At 49.9% G+C, this 20,475-nt stretch overlaps 1 protein-coding gene across 1 annotated transcript; it reads right to left on the reverse strand.

The window, feature by feature from the left end:
• Positions 1-387: 387 nt before the first annotated feature.
• On the reverse strand, positions 388-20,102 carry Acp7 (acid phosphatase 7, tartrate resistant (putative)). Its single transcript, XM_052762885.1, has 12 exons — positions 19,982-20,102; positions 9,382-9,582; positions 8,812-8,994; positions 7,637-7,760; positions 7,337-7,399; positions 7,137-7,251; positions 6,956-7,063; positions 6,822-6,879; positions 6,680-6,747; positions 6,512-6,583; positions 4,193-4,330; positions 388-453 (listed from the first exon to the last, which is right to left on the reverse strand). The coding sequence occupies exons 1-12, from the start codon at positions 20,100-20,102 to the stop codon at positions 388-390; spliced, it is 1,317 nt and encodes a 438-aa protein (XP_052618845.1).
• Positions 20,103-20,475: the final 373 nt, after the last annotated feature.

Below are 20,475 nucleotides of genomic sequence, written 5' to 3' on the forward strand. Positions count from 1 at the left end.
CCACCTTGCTGATCCCGGCACAGGACACCCTTCAGGGGAGGGCAAGCAGAGAGATGGCCCACCCAGTGGAAGTTTGAGTCCAAGGAGCCACAGCTGTAAGCCTCTTTATTCTGAGGCACATGGGTCCCCTGCCCTGTCAGAGCCACGCAGGAGGGTAGGACTATGTTGGCAAGGCAGCCCTGCTGGTGCCCACATACCTGCCCTCCCTCTCCGAGCAGTCTGGGCTCCGACCTCCCCAGGAGGCAAGAGCTGTCTGGTCTCTCTGGAGGCTTTTTCACCCTCAGGCTTCTGGATGACGGGGGAGTGGGTCCTGCCCTGACTCCCCACCCAGGCTAGGACACTGCCTGGTAGCAGCAGCAAAGTGTCTTCAGGAGGGAAGCCCCAGTCTTAGTGGTACATCATCCGGCCGAGCAAAGGTCTAACTATCCAAATGTCGTCCACAATCTTCCCATCCTGTGAAGATCAGAAACAGGAGGCAGTGAGGAAGGGAAGCCTGGCCTGTGGGGCCAAATCCCACTGCCACCTCTAAGGCTGGATGACCTTGGACAAGTTCCTACAGCTCTCTGATTTGAAAAGTCAAGACGAAGCCAGGAGTGTGGAGTGGTACACACCGGTAATGCCAGCACTTGGGAGGCAGAGGCAGGAGGATCTGTCCCAGGTCAGCCTGGGCTGCATAAGAACACGCTGTTTTCACCTCCCATTTGAGGCAGCAGTGATGTGCTATCTCTAAGGGATGGGTTTTGTTTGTTTGTTTGGTTGGTTTTTGGTTTTGTTTTGAGATAGGATTTCATGTAACATGTAACCAAGAATGACTTTGAACATCCCCTCCACTCTTAGGCACTGGACTTACAGGTATGAGCCACCATTTATGTGGTACTGAGGATCAGACCCGGGACATCGTGTTTGCTAAGCAATCGCTCCATGAATTGAGCCACATGCCTAGCACATCTGGATGACGTCATCAGGAGCCTGTGCTCCAGAGTATCCAGTGTCCATGCTGCCCTGAGCACGTTTCTTTGCTCAGCTGTCATGTTATTTAGAATACAAGGGAACTCTAGGAGAGATAGCTACAGGGCCAGTATGACAGAAGAGACAAGGGTATCGGAGCCTACACACAGTAAGTGAACTACTTGGTAAATGATGGTGCTGAAAATGTGGGTCAGATTGTAGCTCTGCTGTCTGGAATTCTGTGACCCTGGAAAATTGCTTTTCCTTTCTCAGGTTAGGCTCCTTCATCTGTGGATGGAAGAATCCTGTCCCTGTGGGAATCACTGAGGGGGTAAATTGCTTACGCTAAATACAAGACAGTCTAATCCCATGCCCAGAACACAGCAGTGCTCACTAAACTCTAATTTTTATTTTATTTTGGTATTTTGTTCTTTTCTTTTTGAGGCAATGGCTGTGAAAGCCCATGCTGGTCTTGAACTTGAATTCTGATCCTCCTGCCTCGAAAGTACACCACCACACCCGGCTCATTATGATCTTAAAACCACTGTGAGGAGTTGGGGAACTGCTCAGTGGGTAAAGGTCTTGCTGTTCAGGCATGAGGACCTGAGTTCAGATCCCCAGCAACCATGTAAAGCCAGGCGTGGAATTAGAGAGATGGCTCAGTGGTTAGGAGCATTTGCTCCTTAATTGTGAGGACTGGATTTGGGGTCTCAGCACCCAGTAAAAGGCCCGTTATCGCGTGTGTGCCTCTAATCCATTTCCAAGGAAGGTGGAGCAGGAGATCCAGGTGTTGCTGGTGGCCAGATTAGCTGAGGCTGGAGCCTCAGGTTCAGGGAGAGACCCTGCCTCAAGAGAATTGGAGAGTGATAGAGGAGGTCAGCTGGGCATCCTCTTCTGGCCTCAACGTGCACACACTGTACACACACACACACACACACACACACACACACACACACACACACACACTAATTAAAAAGAACAGACCTGGGGCTGGAGAGATGGCTCAGTAATAAAGAGCCCTTACTACTCTTTTTTTTTTTTTTTTTTTTTTTTTCCCGAGACAGGGTTTCTCTGTGTAGCTTTGCACCTTTCCTGGAACTCACTTGGTAGCCCAGGCTGACCTCGAACTCACAGAGATCCGCCTGGCTCTGCCTCCCGAGTGCTGGGATTAAAGGCGTGCGCCACCACCGCCCGGCTCCTTACTACTCTTACACAGGACCCAGATTCAGTTCCTAGTGGCTATAACTGCCTGTGACTCTTCTCCAGGAAGTCTGATGCCCTCTATAACCTCCACAGGCATCTTCACCCATGCGGTGCATGTGTGTGCCCATGCACACATGCATACACATAATAAAAAATAAAATACATCTTTTTATTTTTTAAAGGCAGACTCAACAATACAGGCCTGTAACCCAGCACTGTGGGGAAGGGTATGGAGACCGGTAGCTCACAGAGTCTTTTGTCCAGCTGCTCCAGCTAAAATGGTAAGCTCTGATGTGGTTTGAAAGAAAATGGCCCTCATAGGTTCATAGGGAGAGGCACTGTTAGGATTCATGGCCTTGCTGGAGTAGGTGTGGTTTTGTTGGAGGAAGCATGTCACTAGGTGGTGGGCTTTGAGGTCTCAGATGCTCAAACCAGGCCCAGTGTGACATTCTCTTCCTGCTGCCTGTGAATCAACATGTGGGACTCTCAGCTCCTTCTCCAGCACCATGTCTGTCCGCATGCCACCATTACAATAATGGACTAAACCTCTGTGCTGTGAGCCAGCCCCAATTAAATGTTTTCCTTTATAAGAGTTGCTGTGGTCATGGTGTCCCTTCATAGCAATAAAACCTTAACTAAGGCATACAAGTTCAGTGAAAGACCCCGTGTCAAACAAGAAAAAGTTTGGGGCCGGAGGGATGTCTCAGTGGTTAAGAGCATTGGCGTCTTCCAAAGGACCTGGGTTCAATTCCCAGCACCCACATGGCAGCTCACAACTGTCTGTAACTCCAGTTCCAGGAGATCCAACACCCTTACACAAACACACATGTAGACAAACTACCAATGCAAATAAATCATAAAAAATAAAATAAAATAAACTGTAGCTCCAGTTTCAGGGCATCTGATGCCCTCTTCTGACCTCCTTGGGTACTGAAGCCAAGAGGTGCACAGACATATATGCAGGCAAAGCACCCAAACACATAAAATAAAAACAATTAAAACTTTTTTTAAAAAAAGACGGAGATAGTGGAAGATGTTTAAGGCTGACCTGTAGCTTCCACACATGCCTACATGGGTGAGTACACACACATGTGTGTGAATACATACATGCACACACATGCACACACACACACACACAGGCAGAAATAAACTGGACTGTCACTGTTCAGATCCACCACACATGCATCCTCTTCACTCCCATCAGCCACCTGTTCTTTCTCCGACTTTAAAGTGACTAACCCTGTCTGACTTCCCACTACCAGGTTGTCCTCAGCACTTTATGTGAACCAGAAGCTGTGGTCCACCCTGTTTCACAGATACGAACACTGAAGACCACAGGGGTCAGAGAAATTATTCACAGTCTCATGGCTGGTAGGAAGCATGGGCAGGATTTGAAACCAGGCTTCCAATTTCAGTGTACAATTTTTTTTTTCTCTTTTGGGCTCATGGTCTCTCTATGTAGCCCAACTGGCCTTGAAATCTAGGTCCTATTGCCTCAACTTCCCAACTCTATATTTTTTATTTTATTTTGTGTTTTGTTGTTCTTTTCAGAGCTGAGGATTGAACCTAGGGCTTCTCACATGTTAAGCAGGTGCTCTACCAGAGAGCCACGCCCCCAGCCCCTCACTGGGGGATTCTAGGCAGGGGCTCTACCACTGAGCCACGCCCCCAGCCCCTCACTGGGGGATTCTAGGCAGGGGCTCTACCACTGAGCCATGACCCCCTAATTCCTTTGCCTCAGTCTCTCAAGGGGTGGGATTATAGTCATGCCTCACCACACCCAGTGTATTGACTACTTTTTTTGTTTATTAATTTCCGAGACAGAGTTTCTCTGTGTATCCCTGGCTGTCTTGGAACTTGCTTTGTAGACCAGGCTGGCCTTGAACTCAGAGATCTGCCTGCCTCTGCCTCTCAAGTCCTGGGATTAAAGGAGTGTGCTATCAAGACCAGCTTGATTTACTCTTGAGCCCAAGGTTTTAACCACTCAGCTCCTGCATCCCCTGGGCCAGGCTGTGCAGCTTGTAACCCATGCCCGACAGACCTGGTCCTCAGACACCTGCTGGATGTGCATGTGGGTGCCATTAAGGATGTGCATTCTCGTGTACCCATACTCCTTCACACGCACGGCGCTCCAGGGTCTGGGTTTTATAACAAAGGGAGTCAGCAACTCTTCACAGCCCTGTGGAAGACAGATGGTCAGATGACATTGGACACAGGGGCAGCAGGAAACACTTCAGGCCCCGACTCAGTGGCCTTCAAGAGCATGTCACTTATGACTTGGCCACAAACCTTCAGTCCCAGCACTTGGGAGGTTGAGACAGGAGGATCCCAAAGTCCAAGGCCAACCTGGTCTACATAGTCAGGTCCAAACCAGCCTGGATTATAGAGTGAGACCCTGTCTCAAAACTAAACTGCGGCAGAGTGGCGGCGGCACACGCATGCCTTTAGTCCCAGCACTCGAAAGACAGAGGCAGGCAGATCTTTGTGAGTTCGAGGCCAGCCTGGTCTACAGAGTGAGATCCAGAACAGTCAGGGCTACACAGAGAAATCCTGTCTTGAAAAACAAAACAAACAAACAATAAAATAAAATAAACTGGGAGCTGGTAAGGTGGCTTGGCAGATAAAGGCACTTACCACCAAACCTAGCAACCTGAATTTGGTCCCCAGAACCCACATGGTAGAAGGAAAGAACTACTCTAGCACATTGTCTCTCACTGCCACATGCAACCTCTGCACCTACACACACACACACACACACACACACACACACACACACACACACACACACACACGCAAAAGCAAACACAAACAAAAAACCCAATAACAACAAGAAGACAAAAACAAATTAACTGGGCTGTTTGTAGCTCAGCTGAAAGAATGCTTGCCCAGCATGCACAATGCTCTAAATTCAATCCCCAGCACAAAACAAAACCTGGCATGTTGGTGCGTGCCTTGTAATCCCAGCACCTCAGAAGTGGAGAGAGAAGAATCTGAAATCCAAGGTCAGGGGCTGGAGAGGTTAAGAGCATGGGCTGCTCTTGTAGAGGACGTGGGTTTTGGTTCCTAGCGCCCACATGGCAGCTCACAACCATCTGTAACTCCAGTTCTAGAGATATGACGCCCTCTTTGCGTCTCCTCAGGCATTGCATGCACATGGTGTGCATACATACATGCAGGAAAAACACCCATACACGTAAAATAGAATAACAAATGAATAAAATATTAATTTTAAAAGTTCAAGGTCAATTTGAACTATATAACTAGATACCAAGTTTGAGACCAGCCTAGACTCTATGAGCTGATCTCAAGATTAATTAGTGAATTAAAATAAAAATTAGAGGTTGGGGATTTAGCTCAGTGGTAGAGCGTTTGCCTAGCAAGCACAAGGCCCTGGGTTCAGTCCTCAGCTCCGGAAAAAAGAAAAAAAATAAAATAAAATAAAAACCAGGGCCTAGGGCTTGAGGCTAGCTTGGGCTACTTGGAGAGACAGTGTCTTAGGAGGAAAAAAAAGGAAGTCATAGTGACTTTGCGGAGCAGGAACCCCAGACACACTCGTTAGTTTGTTTGTTTGTTTCTCATGTGTCTGTGTCTCAGTCAGCTCACAGCTGCCTGACTGGGTGCTGGGACCTGAACCCTGGTCCTCTGCAAGAACAGCAGACGCTCTTAACCCCTGAGCCTCTCTCCAACCCACTGTCTGTCCCGGGTCTCATGTAAGTCCATGCTGGCCTCAAAGCTGCTGTGTAGCCAAGGATGACCCAAACTCCTGATCCTCCTGCTTCCACTTCCCACGTGCTAAGAGTACAAGCTGCCCCATGATGGCTAGCTTTGTTTTGTGCTTTTGCTTGTCTTACTATTATTATTATTATTATTATTATTAACTACATTTATTCAGCAAGTGTCTCTGTGTGTGTGTGTGTGTGTGTGTGTGTGTGTGTGTGTGTGTGTGTGTGTGTGTGTGTGTGTTATATTCTCTTTCCACATGTTGGGCCCTGGGAATTGAACTCAGGTAATCAGGTTTGGCCATTACTCACTCTGGTCCTGTTTGGTCTTTTGAGATACTGTCTCATATTGTAGCCCAGGCTGGTCCAGAATTCACTATATATGGCCTTGAACTCAGAGCAGTCCTCGGGCTCCCAGCCTCCCGAATGCCAGAGTTACAGGCATGCACCACCACACAGGGATTTCAACCACTGTGCTTCACCCATCTGTGGCCCGCTGTGTTTCCTACCCTAGCCTCCGCGACCCCATCTGTCTGATGAACATACTATCAGCAGCACCTAGTCTCCCCGTTCAGAGTGCCGCGGTGGTCACCATCATCATGTCTAAACTAGTCTAAACCAGTCCCTTCCCACCTGCTCACCGCAGATCCTGTGATGATGTGAACCGGGCCTCGAGGATTGGTATAGGGCTTTTCCAGGCTGCCATTTAACACCTGGAGGAAAGGATGGGTCACAGCTGGTCAGGCCCTGGGGAGGGTCTGACCACATGGACATCAGCCATTCGGTCCTGAGTCCTCCTTGGGCCTCACCTGGTAGTTGTAAATTGGCCATAGACGTTCATAGGAGTGTTCATGAGCCCAGAACTCCAGATCCACACCTAAGGCGGAAACAGCGACCATCAGGCTCCCAGGTGGAGAGAGATGGGGCAGGGGACTCCCCAGGATCACTCACCATATTTATGGAAAAGGTCCTCTAGCCCAAACAGCTTGCCGTGGAGGCCTTTTCGGACCTGTTGGGATGAGCAGGGAGGTGAGGAGGCCCGTCCTCCCACCAAGTCTCACAGCCACCCAGGGAAGGGACCTCACCCTGCTTTCGTGCCTCGTGCAGTCATCCAGATCCGCGTTGGAACAGTACATAGGCCGATGACCCATCGTGATGATCCATGGCCGAGCTGCCCGATTCTTATTGGCTTTCTAGAGGAAAAAAACTGGCGTGAGGGACAGCGATAGGGCTGAGAGGCCGGAGGGGGCTTGCACTCGGGCCTACCTGGAGGTCATTCTCCAGCCAGCGGAACTGCCTCTCAACCAGGTGGCGGCCATAGTGGAGAAAGAAATACACCTCAGTGGAGAACGAGATGATATGGGCAGGACCCAGGTCCCAGCTACAGGGGTCAAAAGGCAAGGGTCAGAGATGGGAAGTCTGCATGACCCGTCCCTCGGGGGGCTCGGTCCGACCCTCCATATTACCTGTACCACAAGCCTTCATTGTCCCCTGGCATACTAAAGCGGGCCTTGTAGTTAGAGAAATTGCTGGGGGGAAAAAAAAAGAAATTATAAAGAGCAAGGGGTAAGGCCCTGGATTCAGCAGCCTCTAACCCTACCCCTCAACCTTGAGGCCAGAGTACGGTTCCCAGCCCGCCCTTAATCTCTTCTTTTTCTACCACAGACGAGGCACCTGCAGCATGAGGCACTTCAGCGAGACTCTAACAAGGACACAGTTGTTGTCACTAATCTGGCTTTTGCCCGGCTGCAGCCCGCCACACTCACTAGCGCTGTTCATGGTTCCCCGGACATGTCATGTATGGCACACTGGCTGCAACAGGTTCAATGAGCCGCATGAATCTGTCCCCAACGCGAGCGTTGTCCTGGTCCATGTTGTAGGCGAAGTCTCCTGAGGGCAGTAGGGAATGGGGGGGAGTGAGGCCCAGGCTCTGCTTTCTAGGGTCAGGACCTGGGTCTTGATCCCTACCTCAGACCTTCTCATATATGAGCTGACCCAGCAGCCCAGCTCTCTGTCTCGTTTGCTCCCATCACACAGCTGGGTCTGGTTTGATGCTGATTTTACCAAGCAACCGTTTCTTTTATTATTGCGAGAGATTGACCCCAAGATCTTCTAGACGCTAGGCAAGTGCTCTACATCCCTAACCCCTCACTGGGGGATTCTAGGCAGGGGCTCTACCACTGAGCCACACCCCAGCCCCTCACTGGGGGATTCTAGGCAGGGGCTCTACCACTGAGCCACACCCCAGTCCCTCACTGGGGGATTCTAGGCAGGGGCTCTACCACTGAACCACACCCCAGCCCCTCACTGGGGGATTCTAGGCAGGGGCTCTACCACTGAGCCACACCCATAGTCCTTGTTTTTTGTTGTTGTTATTGTTGTTTGTTTGTTTGTTTTGTTTTGTTTTGTTTTCTGAGACAGGGTTTCTCTGTGTAGCTTTGGAGCCTGTCCTGGAACTCGCTCTGTAGCCCAGGCTGGCCTCAAACTCACAGAGATCCGCCTGCCTCCCAAGTGCTGGGATTAAAGGCGTGCACCACCACCGCCCGGCCCTGCCCTTGGTTTTTTTAAACAAAGGTCTCACTTAAACTGTTCAGGCTGGATTTGAATTCTGGGCAACTCTCCTGCCTCAGCCTCTCCACTGCTGGGATTACAGACATGTGCTGCTATGCCCAGTCATTTTAATTTATTATAACATTTCTGTGTATTCTGAATGAGCCTAATAACAATAAGAACAAAAAAATAGGAAATCAGTGCTGGAATGTATAGGGACCAGAGCTGAGATCTTAACCTCAGACCTCATATCTGGGGTCAGCCTCAACTCCCACCCTCAGCCCCCAACCACATCCCTTCAGAACCACCCCGCCCCACCAGCCCATCCCAGAACTGGACTTATGGGCACCCGGCCTGCCAGCCTCTGGGCGCGCCCGCGCCCGTGCCTCACCCACATGGAGCACCGCGTCAAACATGCCCTGCTGGGTGTCTCTCCGCAGCCGGGGCAGGGCCTTCGCATTGTCAGCCCCCATGTCCCCAAACACAGCCAGGCGGGGGCTCCAGTGGACCCCGTTCTTCAAGGCCCTGAAGCGAAACCGCCGACTCCAGCCCTGAGAGCTGCCACAACGGTAAACTGAGGGGAAAAAAAAACCCAGACCTCTGTCAGCTGGGGAGGCAGGGACCAGGACCTTTCCAACAGGCCCCTCATGCCGCTGGAGAGGGAGGAAAACACAGAAACATCATCATCATCATCATCATCATCATCACTACTTTTTTTTAGCAACAACGTTTCTGGTAGCCCAGGCTAGTCTCCAACTATCTATGTAGCCCAGGATGACCTGGAATTTCGAATCTTCCTGCCTCCTTCCAAGGGCTGGGATGACAGGCCTGTGTTGTCACACCTGATCTCGTACCCCAGGGTCTCACACGTCTGGCAGATGAGCCGCCAGCCCAGCCTCAGCGGCAGGGCTGGAGAGCCTCTGGAACATACCTCCCCCTTGCCCACTGCCCATCCTCTCACCGTACTGGGCCCCGGGCACCAGCTTCCGCAGCGTCACGCGGTGCATGTACAGCTTGCGCCGTAGAATCCCCCCATCCACGAAGGTGCTGGCGGTGCCGCGGGCACGGAATGGGAGGGGCCCGGACAGCTGTATGCCAAACTGCACCTCCGACCGGGCTGGAGCCCACGTGGTCCAGGTCACTGTCATGGAGCCTGGCTCACCTGGGGAGAGAGGAACCAGAGCGAGGCCTGCGGGAGGCTATCAAGCAGGAAATGTCGGGGTGGGGTTAGGAGTGGGGTGTAGGGGTTGGGAGGGTGGGGGTGGGTGGTGGGAGGGTGGGAGGGTGGTGGTGGGTGGTGGGTGGTGGGAGGGTGGGTGGTGGGAGGGTGGGAGGGTGGGAAGGGGCGGCACTTAGCAGCAGCTGTTCAGTCTGCGCCCTCTGCTATTTCCAAGCTGGGCTTCCCTTGGAAGTGGCTTCGCCTCCCCGAGCCTCAGTTTCCCCATATGTGAAACGGAATAGGGCTGTCTACCCTTCAAGGTTGTGAGGAAGCATAGATGCATACAAATACAATAGGAAGTTGCAATAGGACCTGGGTTGCAGGTCCTGGAATTCAATCAACTGTGGGTTGAAAATACTCTGGAGAGAAAACGGTTGTCAAAACGGCTCAATCATTGTGACCTGAGTTCCAATCCCAAGACCCACATGGCTTCCAAAAGTCCTCAGAGCTAGGCAGTTCTTAATCCTAAGAGAGGAAGACATATTTCTGTGGGTTGATGCCAGCCTGGTCTACATAGTGAACTATAAGCCATCCAGGGCTGCATACTGAGACCTTGTCTTAAAACAAAACAACAGCCTGGCGGCGGTGGCGCACGCCTTTAATCCCAGCACTCGGGAGGCAGAAGCAGGTGGATCTCTGTGAGTTCGAGGCCAGCCTGGTCTACATAGCGAGATCCAGGAAAGGCACAAAGCTACACAGAGAAACCCTGTCTCGAAAAACCAAAAAAACAACAACAACAACAACAATAAAAAACAAACAAACAAACAAAAAACAGGCCTTTGACCTCCACATGTGTGCTGTGGCATGGGTGTGCCTACCTCCCACATGAACAAAATAATAAATGAATTTATAAAAATATTTGGGGAGGGTGGAGGGATTGCTCAGTGGTTAGAGCACTGGTTGCTCTTCCAAAGGACCTGGGTTCAATTCCCAGCACCCACAAGGCAGCACACAACTGTCTGTAACTCCAGTTCCCGGGGATCTGATATCCTCTTCTGGTCTCAGATGGCACCTGACATGAAATGATTCACAGATAGACATGCAGCCAAAGCACCTACACACATAAAATAGTACAAATAAATTGTTGGGAGCGGGGCTGGGGCTGTGGCTCAGTGTGTAGAGTGTCTGCCCAGTGAGCACAAGCTCTGGGTCCCATCCTCAGCACCATATAGCCAGCATCCGGAGACTGAGGCAGGAGGATTGGAACTTCTTGGCCAGCCTGGACTACATAACAAATTCTGAGCTAACCTGAGCTTCATAGCAAGGCTCTGTTTAAAAAAAAAACTCAAACCTGGAGGAGGGAGGAACACACCAGCCCTGCCCTAAGGACCTGCGGTCTGCTGTGTGTAGATCGTGCTCCTGTAAGTAACCATTCACCCGCGCTCTGTAAGCAACGTGAGGAAACTCAAGGTCAGACACACACACACACACACACACACACACACACTCACACACACATACACCACACACACACATACACCACACACACACGCATACACACACACACCACACACACACCACACACCACACACACCACACACACCACACACACACACTCACACACACACACACTCACACACACCTCACAGTCACACACACACCACACACACACACACTCACACACACACACATACACACACACCACACACCACACACCACACACACCACACACACTCACACACACACTCACACACACCTCACAGTCACACACACAGTCACACACACACACACTCACACACACACACACCACACATACACGACAGGAGAAGAGGAGGAGTAGTTGGAAGAGGAAGGAGACAGTAGAGGGGGGGGATAGAACAAGTGAGGGTGAGGGGTAGGTGAATGTGACCCAAATACATTATATACACGTCCAAAAATGTATACATTACAAACATCATATACATGTACAAAAATGGGGTAGGCGGTGGTGGCGCACGCCTTTAATTTCAGCACTCGGGAGGCAGAGGCCGGTGGATCTCTGTGAGTTCGAGGCCAGTCTGGGCTATGTTTGAGTTTCAGGACAGCCAGGGCCACACAGAGAAACTCTGTCTTGAAAAACCAAAATAAATAAAGAGAAAACGTCGTTTTGAGGCTTCTGGTGTGTGATTCATATAAACTAATTAAAATCAAGACAAAACAAACAAAGAAACATCGTGACACAGTAGCTACTTTCGAGTACCGTGCGAAGACTGAGTCATAGCGAGGTGACTTGCAGGGTGCTGGAGGTTCTGTGCAAACACTGTGGCCCTGTGCCTTTGTTTGTAGGTGACTGGTTTGGCATCCTGAGAATGCCCTGGCAGACCTCTTTAGTGACTAGGAGGGACAACCTTAGGCAAGGAACTCGTAACAATGAGACTCACAGGCTGAGTCAACGTCCCGATTCTTCCTCCGTGTGTGCTAGCCTGCAGCCAGCGAGGCACACTCGGGACACCATGAGGGAGCTCCAGACAGGTGTCCGGAGGCAGCTAAGTAAGAAAGTGACCGGGAGGGGCAAGTGGAAGCTGTCTGCGGGAAGGACAGGCTCTCTTGCTGTATCCCAGGTTAGCTCGGACCTTGTTGTGTAGCCCAGAACGGCCTTGCACCTGCAGTAATCCTCCTGCCTCAGCTGGGACAGTAGGAGTGAGTCACCATGCCTGTCTGTAGAACAAATCTGTACACAGTGGCTTACCACCCACTCCCGGCCCCAGCCCCGGCCTCAGAGCTGAGGACCAAACTCAGGGCCTTGCACTTGCTAGGTAAGCATTCTGCTACTGAGCTAAATCCCCAACCCCCACAGTGGCTTTTTATATCACAGGTCAGGTTCCTTAATGACGGCCTCTAATTCTCTCTCTCTCTCTCTCTCTCTCTCTCTCTCTCTCTCTCTCTCTCTCTCTCTCTCTCTGCTCTCTTTCTCCTTCCTTCCTTTTGCAACTCAAACACAGATATATTAAAGAAAAATGAAAGAGCTCCCAACACTAACAGGGCTCCAGAAGAGGAATATGCACTTCAGACTCTCAAATCAAACAACCAAATCCAGGCTTTAAAAATACCACGTGGAGCCGGGCGGCGGTGGCGCACACCTTTAATCCAGCACTTGGGAGACAGAGGCAGGTGGATCTCTGTGAGTTCGAGGCCAGCCTGGTCAACAGAGTGAGTTCCAGGACAGCCAGGTCTACACAGAGAAACTCTGTCTCAAAAAAATAAGAAAAAAAGAAAACCAAGCGGAGGGCCGGCCAGTGAGACGGCTCGCTGGTCAGAACACTGGCTGTGATGCCCTAAAGACTTGAGTTCAAGCCCAGGAACCCATGGTGGAAGGAGAGAGATCAACTCTTGCAAGTTGTCCTCCGATCTCCACACAATGTGTATATCCCCCTTCATACACAAGCAAGCAATAAACAAAATGCCACATGGAGACTGGGGTGGTGAGGACACCTGTAATTCCATGAGTTCAAAGCCAGCCCAGGCCACATGGTGAGTTCTAGGCCAGCTCTCTCTAAACACCAAGTACAACCACAGTAAGTAAAAACACCAAGTGCTACTATAACATTAAGGTCATAGATTCTTCTGCCAGTAATTTGAAAGGCAGGTCAACTTAGCAAGGCATGGTGGAGCACATCTGTAAGACCATCCACTTGGGAAGCTGAGGCAGGAGGATCAGGAGTTTGAGATCAGCCTGGGCTACATAGCTAGCATCAGAGACAAATCATATAGTTAGCCGCCCTAAAACTCGGGGATATAGAGCTAGGAAAGCCACTGCTCACATGTACAAAGGGAATACAGAAAGGACACCCCAGGAGCTGAAAAGACGGACATATGGGGGTGGGGTGAGGGTGGGCAATGGGATTAGCATAACAGTGAGAGCAGATACTTCTCCAGGTGACCTTTCATATCAGTCTAACTTCTCGGATTATATTATATTCATGTACCCTCTCCTCTTCTCTCTCTCTCTCTCTCTCTCTCTCTCACACGCACACACACACACACACACACACACACACACACACACACACACACACACGAACCCGATGGCTCAGTGGTTAAGAGCACTGGCTGCTCTTGCAGAGGACCCGGGTTCAGTTTCTAGCGCCCACACAATGGCTCACAACTATCAGTGATCCGATTTCAGGGAATCCAGCACCCTCTTCTGGCCTCCAAGAGCACTGTATGCATATGGTACACATACAGACAAACAGGCACACGCACGCACACACGCACACACGCACGCACGCACGCACGTGCTCATAAATACAGTAAAACTTAAGAGAACATTAAAATCAGCCAGATGTGAAGGGAAAATACAGCACATGGCTATATTGGAAAGTGAATGCCATCAACACACTGAAGGAAGTGGGGAGAAAGTTGCATGGAAAGCAGCGTTCTAAAGGACTAATGAAGCTAACGATAAAACAGACCTCATCAGCGCAGGGACCAGGTCAGTCGTGCCTCTAATGCAGGAAGAAGGAATTTTTTAGGTGCAGGGGGATCTCAGAGCTTGAGACATACGAGGCAAATGTTCTACCACTGACTCACATTTCCAGCACACCACCACTCCCAAGCCCAATGCAAACAAATTCCAAGAGACTAAATCTGGGACACTGTGAAAAGCAATACAAAATGATGGTGCTGGATTTTTACCCAGAGAATGAAAAAAAAAAATTCACAAGTCTGGCATGGGAAGAAATCATTGAATAAATAGATGAGTGAAGTAAGCAGGGGCGAGGGACAGGTTTTCCTAACACTAAAATTTCAGTTAGATGGAAAGGAACAGCTGGGGTGTGGCTCCGTGGTAGAGCCCCTGCCTAGAATCCCCCAGTGAGGGGCTGGGGTGTGGCTCAGTGGTAGAGCCCCTGCCTAGAATCCCCCAGTGAGGGGCTGGGGTGTGGCTCAGTGTTAGAGCCCCTGCCTAGAATCCCCCAGTGAGGGGCTGGGGGTGTGACTCAGTGGTAGAGCCCCTGCCTAGAATCCCCCAGTGAGGGGCTGGGGGTGTTGCTCAGAGCTAGAGTCCCTGCCTAGAATCCCCCAGTAAAGGACTGGGGGTGTGGCTCAGTGGTAGAGCCTCTGCCTAGAATCCCCCAGTGAGGGGCTGGGGGTGTGGCTCAGTGGTAGAGCCCCTGCCTAGAATCCCCCAGTGAGGGGCTGGGGTGTGGCTCAACAGTACAGCCCTTGCCTAGCATGTGGGAGAATGAGATTCATCTGTATTCATACAGATGAACATTTTTTACAAACATATATATGGAAAGAAGGAAAAGGAAAATTTAAAAGTCCCAATTAGGCGAGCACAATATTAAGAGTTACTGCAGTTGGGAGCCACTGATGGATGCTAAAACAAACCAGTGGGTGAAAATTTGTGGAGAAACAGGACTTGCATCTCCTTGAGCAATCTCTCCCCAAGCTATTCATTAGCTACAAAGGATAAAGGCTTTACAGCAGATAGACCCAGCAGGCATCTGCTTAAAGAGCCAATGAATCAGGGTCAGCAGCAGCAGCAGCAGCAGCAGCAGCGGGGGCAGGCATAAGGCTTATCTACACCACAGACTCTCCAGTGCAGAGAAGGACACAAAGTCATAGCTACAATCTTCTCGCCCCAAATGCAACATTAGTATTAACCTCCAAACAATAGCAAAGAGATTAAAAAACTGACCAGTTCTCAGAAAATACAAAGGTCACAGAAGATAAGGATTTACATGCTGGCTGTGGGGGGTGCACACCCTGCAATTCTTGCACTCGAGAAACTGAGGCAGGAGGATTTCCCCTTTGAGGCTAGCCTGGGCTATTGATCCAGACATAGCACAGCAGGAGACAAAAGCCGCGCCTTCCCTCAGCCCAAGGTGAGACCTTGTAATAAAATTAGTGGTGACCTTGGGGATGTTTGATTGAGGTCTGCAGTTTAACTAGAATCTGCCAGTGTTCATTCCTGCCTTTGTTTAGTTTGACTCTGCTTTGGTTTGTTATGGTTAGAGTCTTAGAGTCTTACTCAGTACCCTTGGGTAGCCTGGAACTCACGATGTCACCGTGCCTGGCTTTCCTTCTGTTTTTACGTGGGTTTCATTGCAGTCTAGACAGATCTCATGCTCCTGAGTTCAGCATTCCTCCCGCCTCAGCCTCCCAAGTAGCTGGGATTGCAATTCTCTTTCAGATTGATTTTGTGTGTATCAGTGTTCAGCTGCGAGCATATCTGTGTTCCATATGCTTGATACCCATGGAGGTCAGAAGAAGGCACTGGATCCCCTGGAACTAGAGTTACAGATGTTTGTGCACTGCCCTGTGGGTGTTGAGAACTGAACCAAGGTCCTCTGAAAGAATAGCCAGTGCTCTTAACCACTGAAGCATCTCCTCAGCCCCTCAAATTTCAATGTTTAATAGTCCTACCACTGTTACATAAGATGTTATCTTTCTTGGCTAATAGAGAATTCAAGTCCAGTCTGAACTGCACAAGACCCTTTCCCCAAACCAACAACAATAAAAAGATGTCAGAGGCCTGGAGCAATGGCTCAGTGGTTAAGAGCATTGGCTGCTCTTCCAGAGGACCTGGGTTCAGCTCCCAGCATACACATGTTGGCTCACAAGGGATCAGATGCCTTCTTCTGGCCTACACCTGCACAGGGACACACATGGTGCACAGATACACACACGGGCAAAACACCATACACATAAAAGTAAAAAATAAATTATTAAAAACAGAAGGAATTCAGCCAGACTTGATGGCACACACCTTTCATCCCAGCACCTTGAGGGGCAGAGGCAGGTGGATTTCTATGAGTTAGAGGACAGCCTGACCTACATAGTGACTTGAAGACCAGCCAGGGCTTCATAGCGAGACTGTCTCAAAACAACATCAACAACTAAATAAATAAATAAATAAATAAATAAATAAATAAATAAGGAATCCAAAGTACAGTATGCCCAATTTTGGGGGGGAAAAAACTAACCTGAAAAAGAAAATATAAAAGAAAATAAAAGCTTTAAATGAGGATAGTGGACTCTATTAATATTAACATTATTCCAGGTTGTGTGACCTACAGCCAGACTCTACCTCAGTGGGTCTCTATTTAGTATTATTGTTATTACTATTATTGTCATTTTGTTTTGGAGACAGACTCTCACTGTGCACCCCTGGCTGTCCTGGAACTCACTCTGCCTCCTGAGTGCTGGGTTTAAATACTTCTATTATTTTTGAGACAAGGTCGAGGCTGCTCTTGAACTCATCACCCTCCTGCCTCTTCCTTCAGAATACTGAGACTGCAGACATGTGCAACCAGGCCCAGGTGGCTTTACCACCTCAGGAATTCCTCTACAAGTCTCAAATTACTTCAAATTTAAAAGTTTTACGTTTTTGTTTCATTTGTTTTTTTGCTTTTCAGGACAGGGTTTCTCTGTGCAGCCCTGGCTATCCTGAAACTTGCTCTGTAGACCAGGCTGGCCTCAAGCTCAGAGATCCACCTGCCTCTGCCTCCTGAGTGCTGGGATTAAAGGCCTGTGCCACCACTGCCTGGCAAAGCTTTAAATTTTTGACCAACAAGAAACAATCCTATGTTACATTTGGGGGTAGTTCCAAAGAAAAGGAGCCGCAGCTATCCCCGACTGCGTCGAGTTCTTGTCCCCTGCTTCTGCCCCTCTGTGTGAGATTGCACAGCCTCACAGCAGCCAGAACGGTGGATCCAGATGGACTGAACTGGAAGTAAATCCAGGAGAACCCCACGTCTACTCAGCCTGACGTTAAAGAGATTTAAGGGCTGCTGAGCTCGCCCAGTGGGTAAAGGCACCTGCTGCCAAGCTGACAACCCAACCCACCGGTCCTCTGGCCCCACCTGTGTACACACAGCAGCAAATCCAGGAGGTTTAAAGGGGAGATTTGAAACCACTGAGTCAGTGATATTCCCCTCACCGACCTCCACACACGCGTCATTGCACAGGCGTCCACATGCACGCACTCAGCGGTGAAAAAATTTAAATTGCACAGTTTAAAAATACGGGCTGGTGGGATGGTTCATGGTTCAGTGGGCAAAGGGGCCTGCCGCCAAGCCTGATGATTGGAGGGCGATCTCCAGGACTGACTCTCGCGAGCTGTCCTCTGACCGCTACACACATTTATTAAGAGATAAATAAATAAAACGTAATGGGTTTTTAAAAACAAAGTAAAACGACAGCATTCTTCATTAACTCCCTTCTTTGGTAAATATAGTTCTCACTCAACAAAAATGACGATTACACAGGAGGTCTTTGTCACTATTTTCTTCTTTTTGGAGTTTTGTGTTTGGCAGTGTTGGGGATGAATCCCAGTCAGTGGAGTGAGAGAGAGATCAGTTTCCCTCATATGCAGAATCCGGTGTGTGTGAGTGTGTGTGTGTGTGTGTGTGTGTGTGTGTGTGTGTGTGTGTGTGTGTGTCTGTGTCTGTGTGTGTGTGTGTGTCTGTGTGTGATTTTATCCCACGAGGGAGAGGAAACAGTCTAAAAGGGAGGGAGGGAGAGGGGACGATGGGGATGAAGGACATCAGCCCATGTCCTCTCTCCTGCAAAGACTCCGAAGCTGACCAATTACATACACACGTGTGTGTGCCCATATGAGAGCAGATGGGAGATTATTGGAGGAGGAAGAGGACCAGTGAGAGAGAGGGAGGAGGGATGGGAGGGAGAGGAAACGGGGAGGGTGCCATGATAGAAACTATGAAAATGTCCTGGTGCCGGCCAGATGGCTCAGTGGGTAGAGGTGCTTGCTACCAAGCCTGATGACCTGAGTTCAGTCCTGGTACTCCCAAGATGGAAGGAGAGAACCCACTCCTGAGAGTTGTCCTCTGACATACACGCGCACACAGCAGGGACACACACATATGCACATCCATACACACAAAATAAATAAACACATGTAAAAAAAATCCTAACGAAAATGTCCTGAAACCACTATCTTGATTTTTTTAAAATCAAAACAAAGCATCGCACATGTAAGGAAACCCATCGCATGAACCCATTCGTTCCCTAAGGTTGGCGGCCACCTCTGGTGGTATAACCCGGCTCTAACACAAAATGGGGTGAGAGAGGGTCTCTGTTCCACCCAGAGCTCAGTCATGTGACTGCACAGAAAACAACTGGCAACCCGTAACTCCTACCACAAGGTCACCTCTTATCCCCCCACTGGCCCTCAGTGCCCAAGTGTGCCTTAGCAGCTAAGTGACAGATCTGGGATTTGAACTCAGGCAGTCTGCACACAGAGGAGCCAGAGTCTCCAAGCCTTGTCCCATGTGCCCCATACCTCTTTTTTGTTTTGTTTTGTTTTGAGACAGGGTCTCACATAGCCCAGGCTAGCCTGGAACTCACTTTATAGCCAAGGCTGGCTTTGAACAGATCCACCTGCCTTTACCTCTCAAGTGCTGGGCATAGAGGTGAGAGCTAATACATCCAATAGATAGATTTTTTTTTTTTTTTGGAGGCAGGGTCTTATGAAGCCCAGGCTGGCTTCAGATTTGCTCTTTAGCCAACGCTGGCCTTGAACACCTGTCTCTAGTGCCTCATCTCCTGAGTGTTGAGTTTAGAGTAACCTCTCCAGCTCCTACCACCTCTTGATAACAGATCTCCTCCAGCCTGGAGCAGTGGTCCGTGCCTGAAATCCCAATATTTGGGAGGCTGAGGCAGAAGGATTGAGATTCAAGGCTAGCCTGGGGTACAGATCAAGACTCTGTCTTAATAAACCAGATTTTAAAAAAACAAAACCAAAAACATCTGGTGTAGCTCAGTTCCGTAGAGTGCTTGTTCAGCATGCACAAGGCCCTGAGTTCAACCCCTAAGACCTAGTCTCCAAAAGAAAAGACAGAGAGAGAAAGAAAGAAGAGGAGAGAGAAGAAAAACGCATGGCGTCGTGGCTCACCCCTTCAATCCCAGCACCTGAGAGCCTAAGACAGAAAAAAGGCACAGGGATACTTTCAGGCTAGCCTGGGCTACAAGTCTGAGAAACTGTCTCAAAAGAATAAAACAAACACTTGGGAAGTAGAGGCAGGAATTTTAGGAACACAAGACCAGCCTGGGCTAGGAGGGATGGAGAAAGAGGGGACCCAGGGAGATCTAGTTCCCCCTTTATTCATTTACTGGCTTCTTCCACAATTGACTTCTGAACTCTGTGATAACATGCCAGTTCCTGGGGTAAGACAGTGAGGCGGTGAGTGAGGACAATCCTCCAGAGCAGCTTCATCCTTCCCCACACAGTGGGACACAGGCCTGCTGAAATCCCATTTCACAGAGGCAGATCACTGAGGCTCAGAAGTGCAAGTCACCAGCCTGGGTTTCCACAGAGATTCCTGAGCCCTTCACCCCCAGACAACCCCAGGGCTGAAGAAGGAGAGGCAGAATGAGGTTGAGAGTCCGGGGCACTTACCTGGGTAGGACAGATGGACTTGCTCTGGGGTAACGTGAGGATACTCCGGGGATCCCTGGACTGCCAGGGAGAAAAGGAGGAGCAGACAGTAGTAGAGCCAGCACCCAAAATAGGGGCTCATGGTAGGGGGATGGTGGGGGCAGAGTCAAATGCAGGGATGCGATCAGGTTCCGTTGGTGGGTCCCACAGAGGATGGAGAATGGAGAGATGCCAGGCAGGGCCGTCTGTGTCTGTCCGTGGGTCAGGGTGTCCGTCGGGGAGGGAGACTGAATGACTGAAACGTCTCTGAGGGGAGTGGCGAAGCAGATGCTGGTGAGAGAGAATAATTAATGAGGTCTCCGAGCCTCGCTGCTCAGCACTTTGCATAGATTAACGCCGGGAGGCCTCGCAGCATTCCTGTGAGGTGGTGGCCACAGTCATCATCAGCCCCGTCACATATAGGAAACTGAGCAACCAGGTGACTCAATGGCACAGATGAGATGAAGCTGGCTTTT

The sequence above is a fragment of the Peromyscus californicus genome, unplaced genomic scaffold (assembly GCF_007827085.1).
Source record: "Peromyscus californicus insignis strain IS unplaced genomic scaffold, ASM782708v3 Scaffold_4__1_contigs__length_199733344, whole genome shotgun sequence".
Taxonomy (NCBI): domain Eukaryota; kingdom Metazoa; phylum Chordata; class Mammalia; order Rodentia; family Cricetidae; genus Peromyscus; species Peromyscus californicus.

Coding starts and splice junctions, on each gene's coding strand:
- Acp7 (XM_052762885.1), bottom strand. CDS start 20,102: ATGAGCCCCTATTTTGGGTGCTGGCTCTACTACTGTCTGCTCCTCCTT. Junction 6,880..6,955: donor GCACGAGGCACGAAAGCAGG/GTGAGGTCCCTT, acceptor TCATCCCAACAG/GTCCGAAAAGGCCTCCACGG. Junction 454..4,192: donor AGCAGGTGTCTGAGGACCAG/GTCTGTCGGGCA, acceptor TGATCTTCACAG/GATGGGAAGATTGTGGACGA.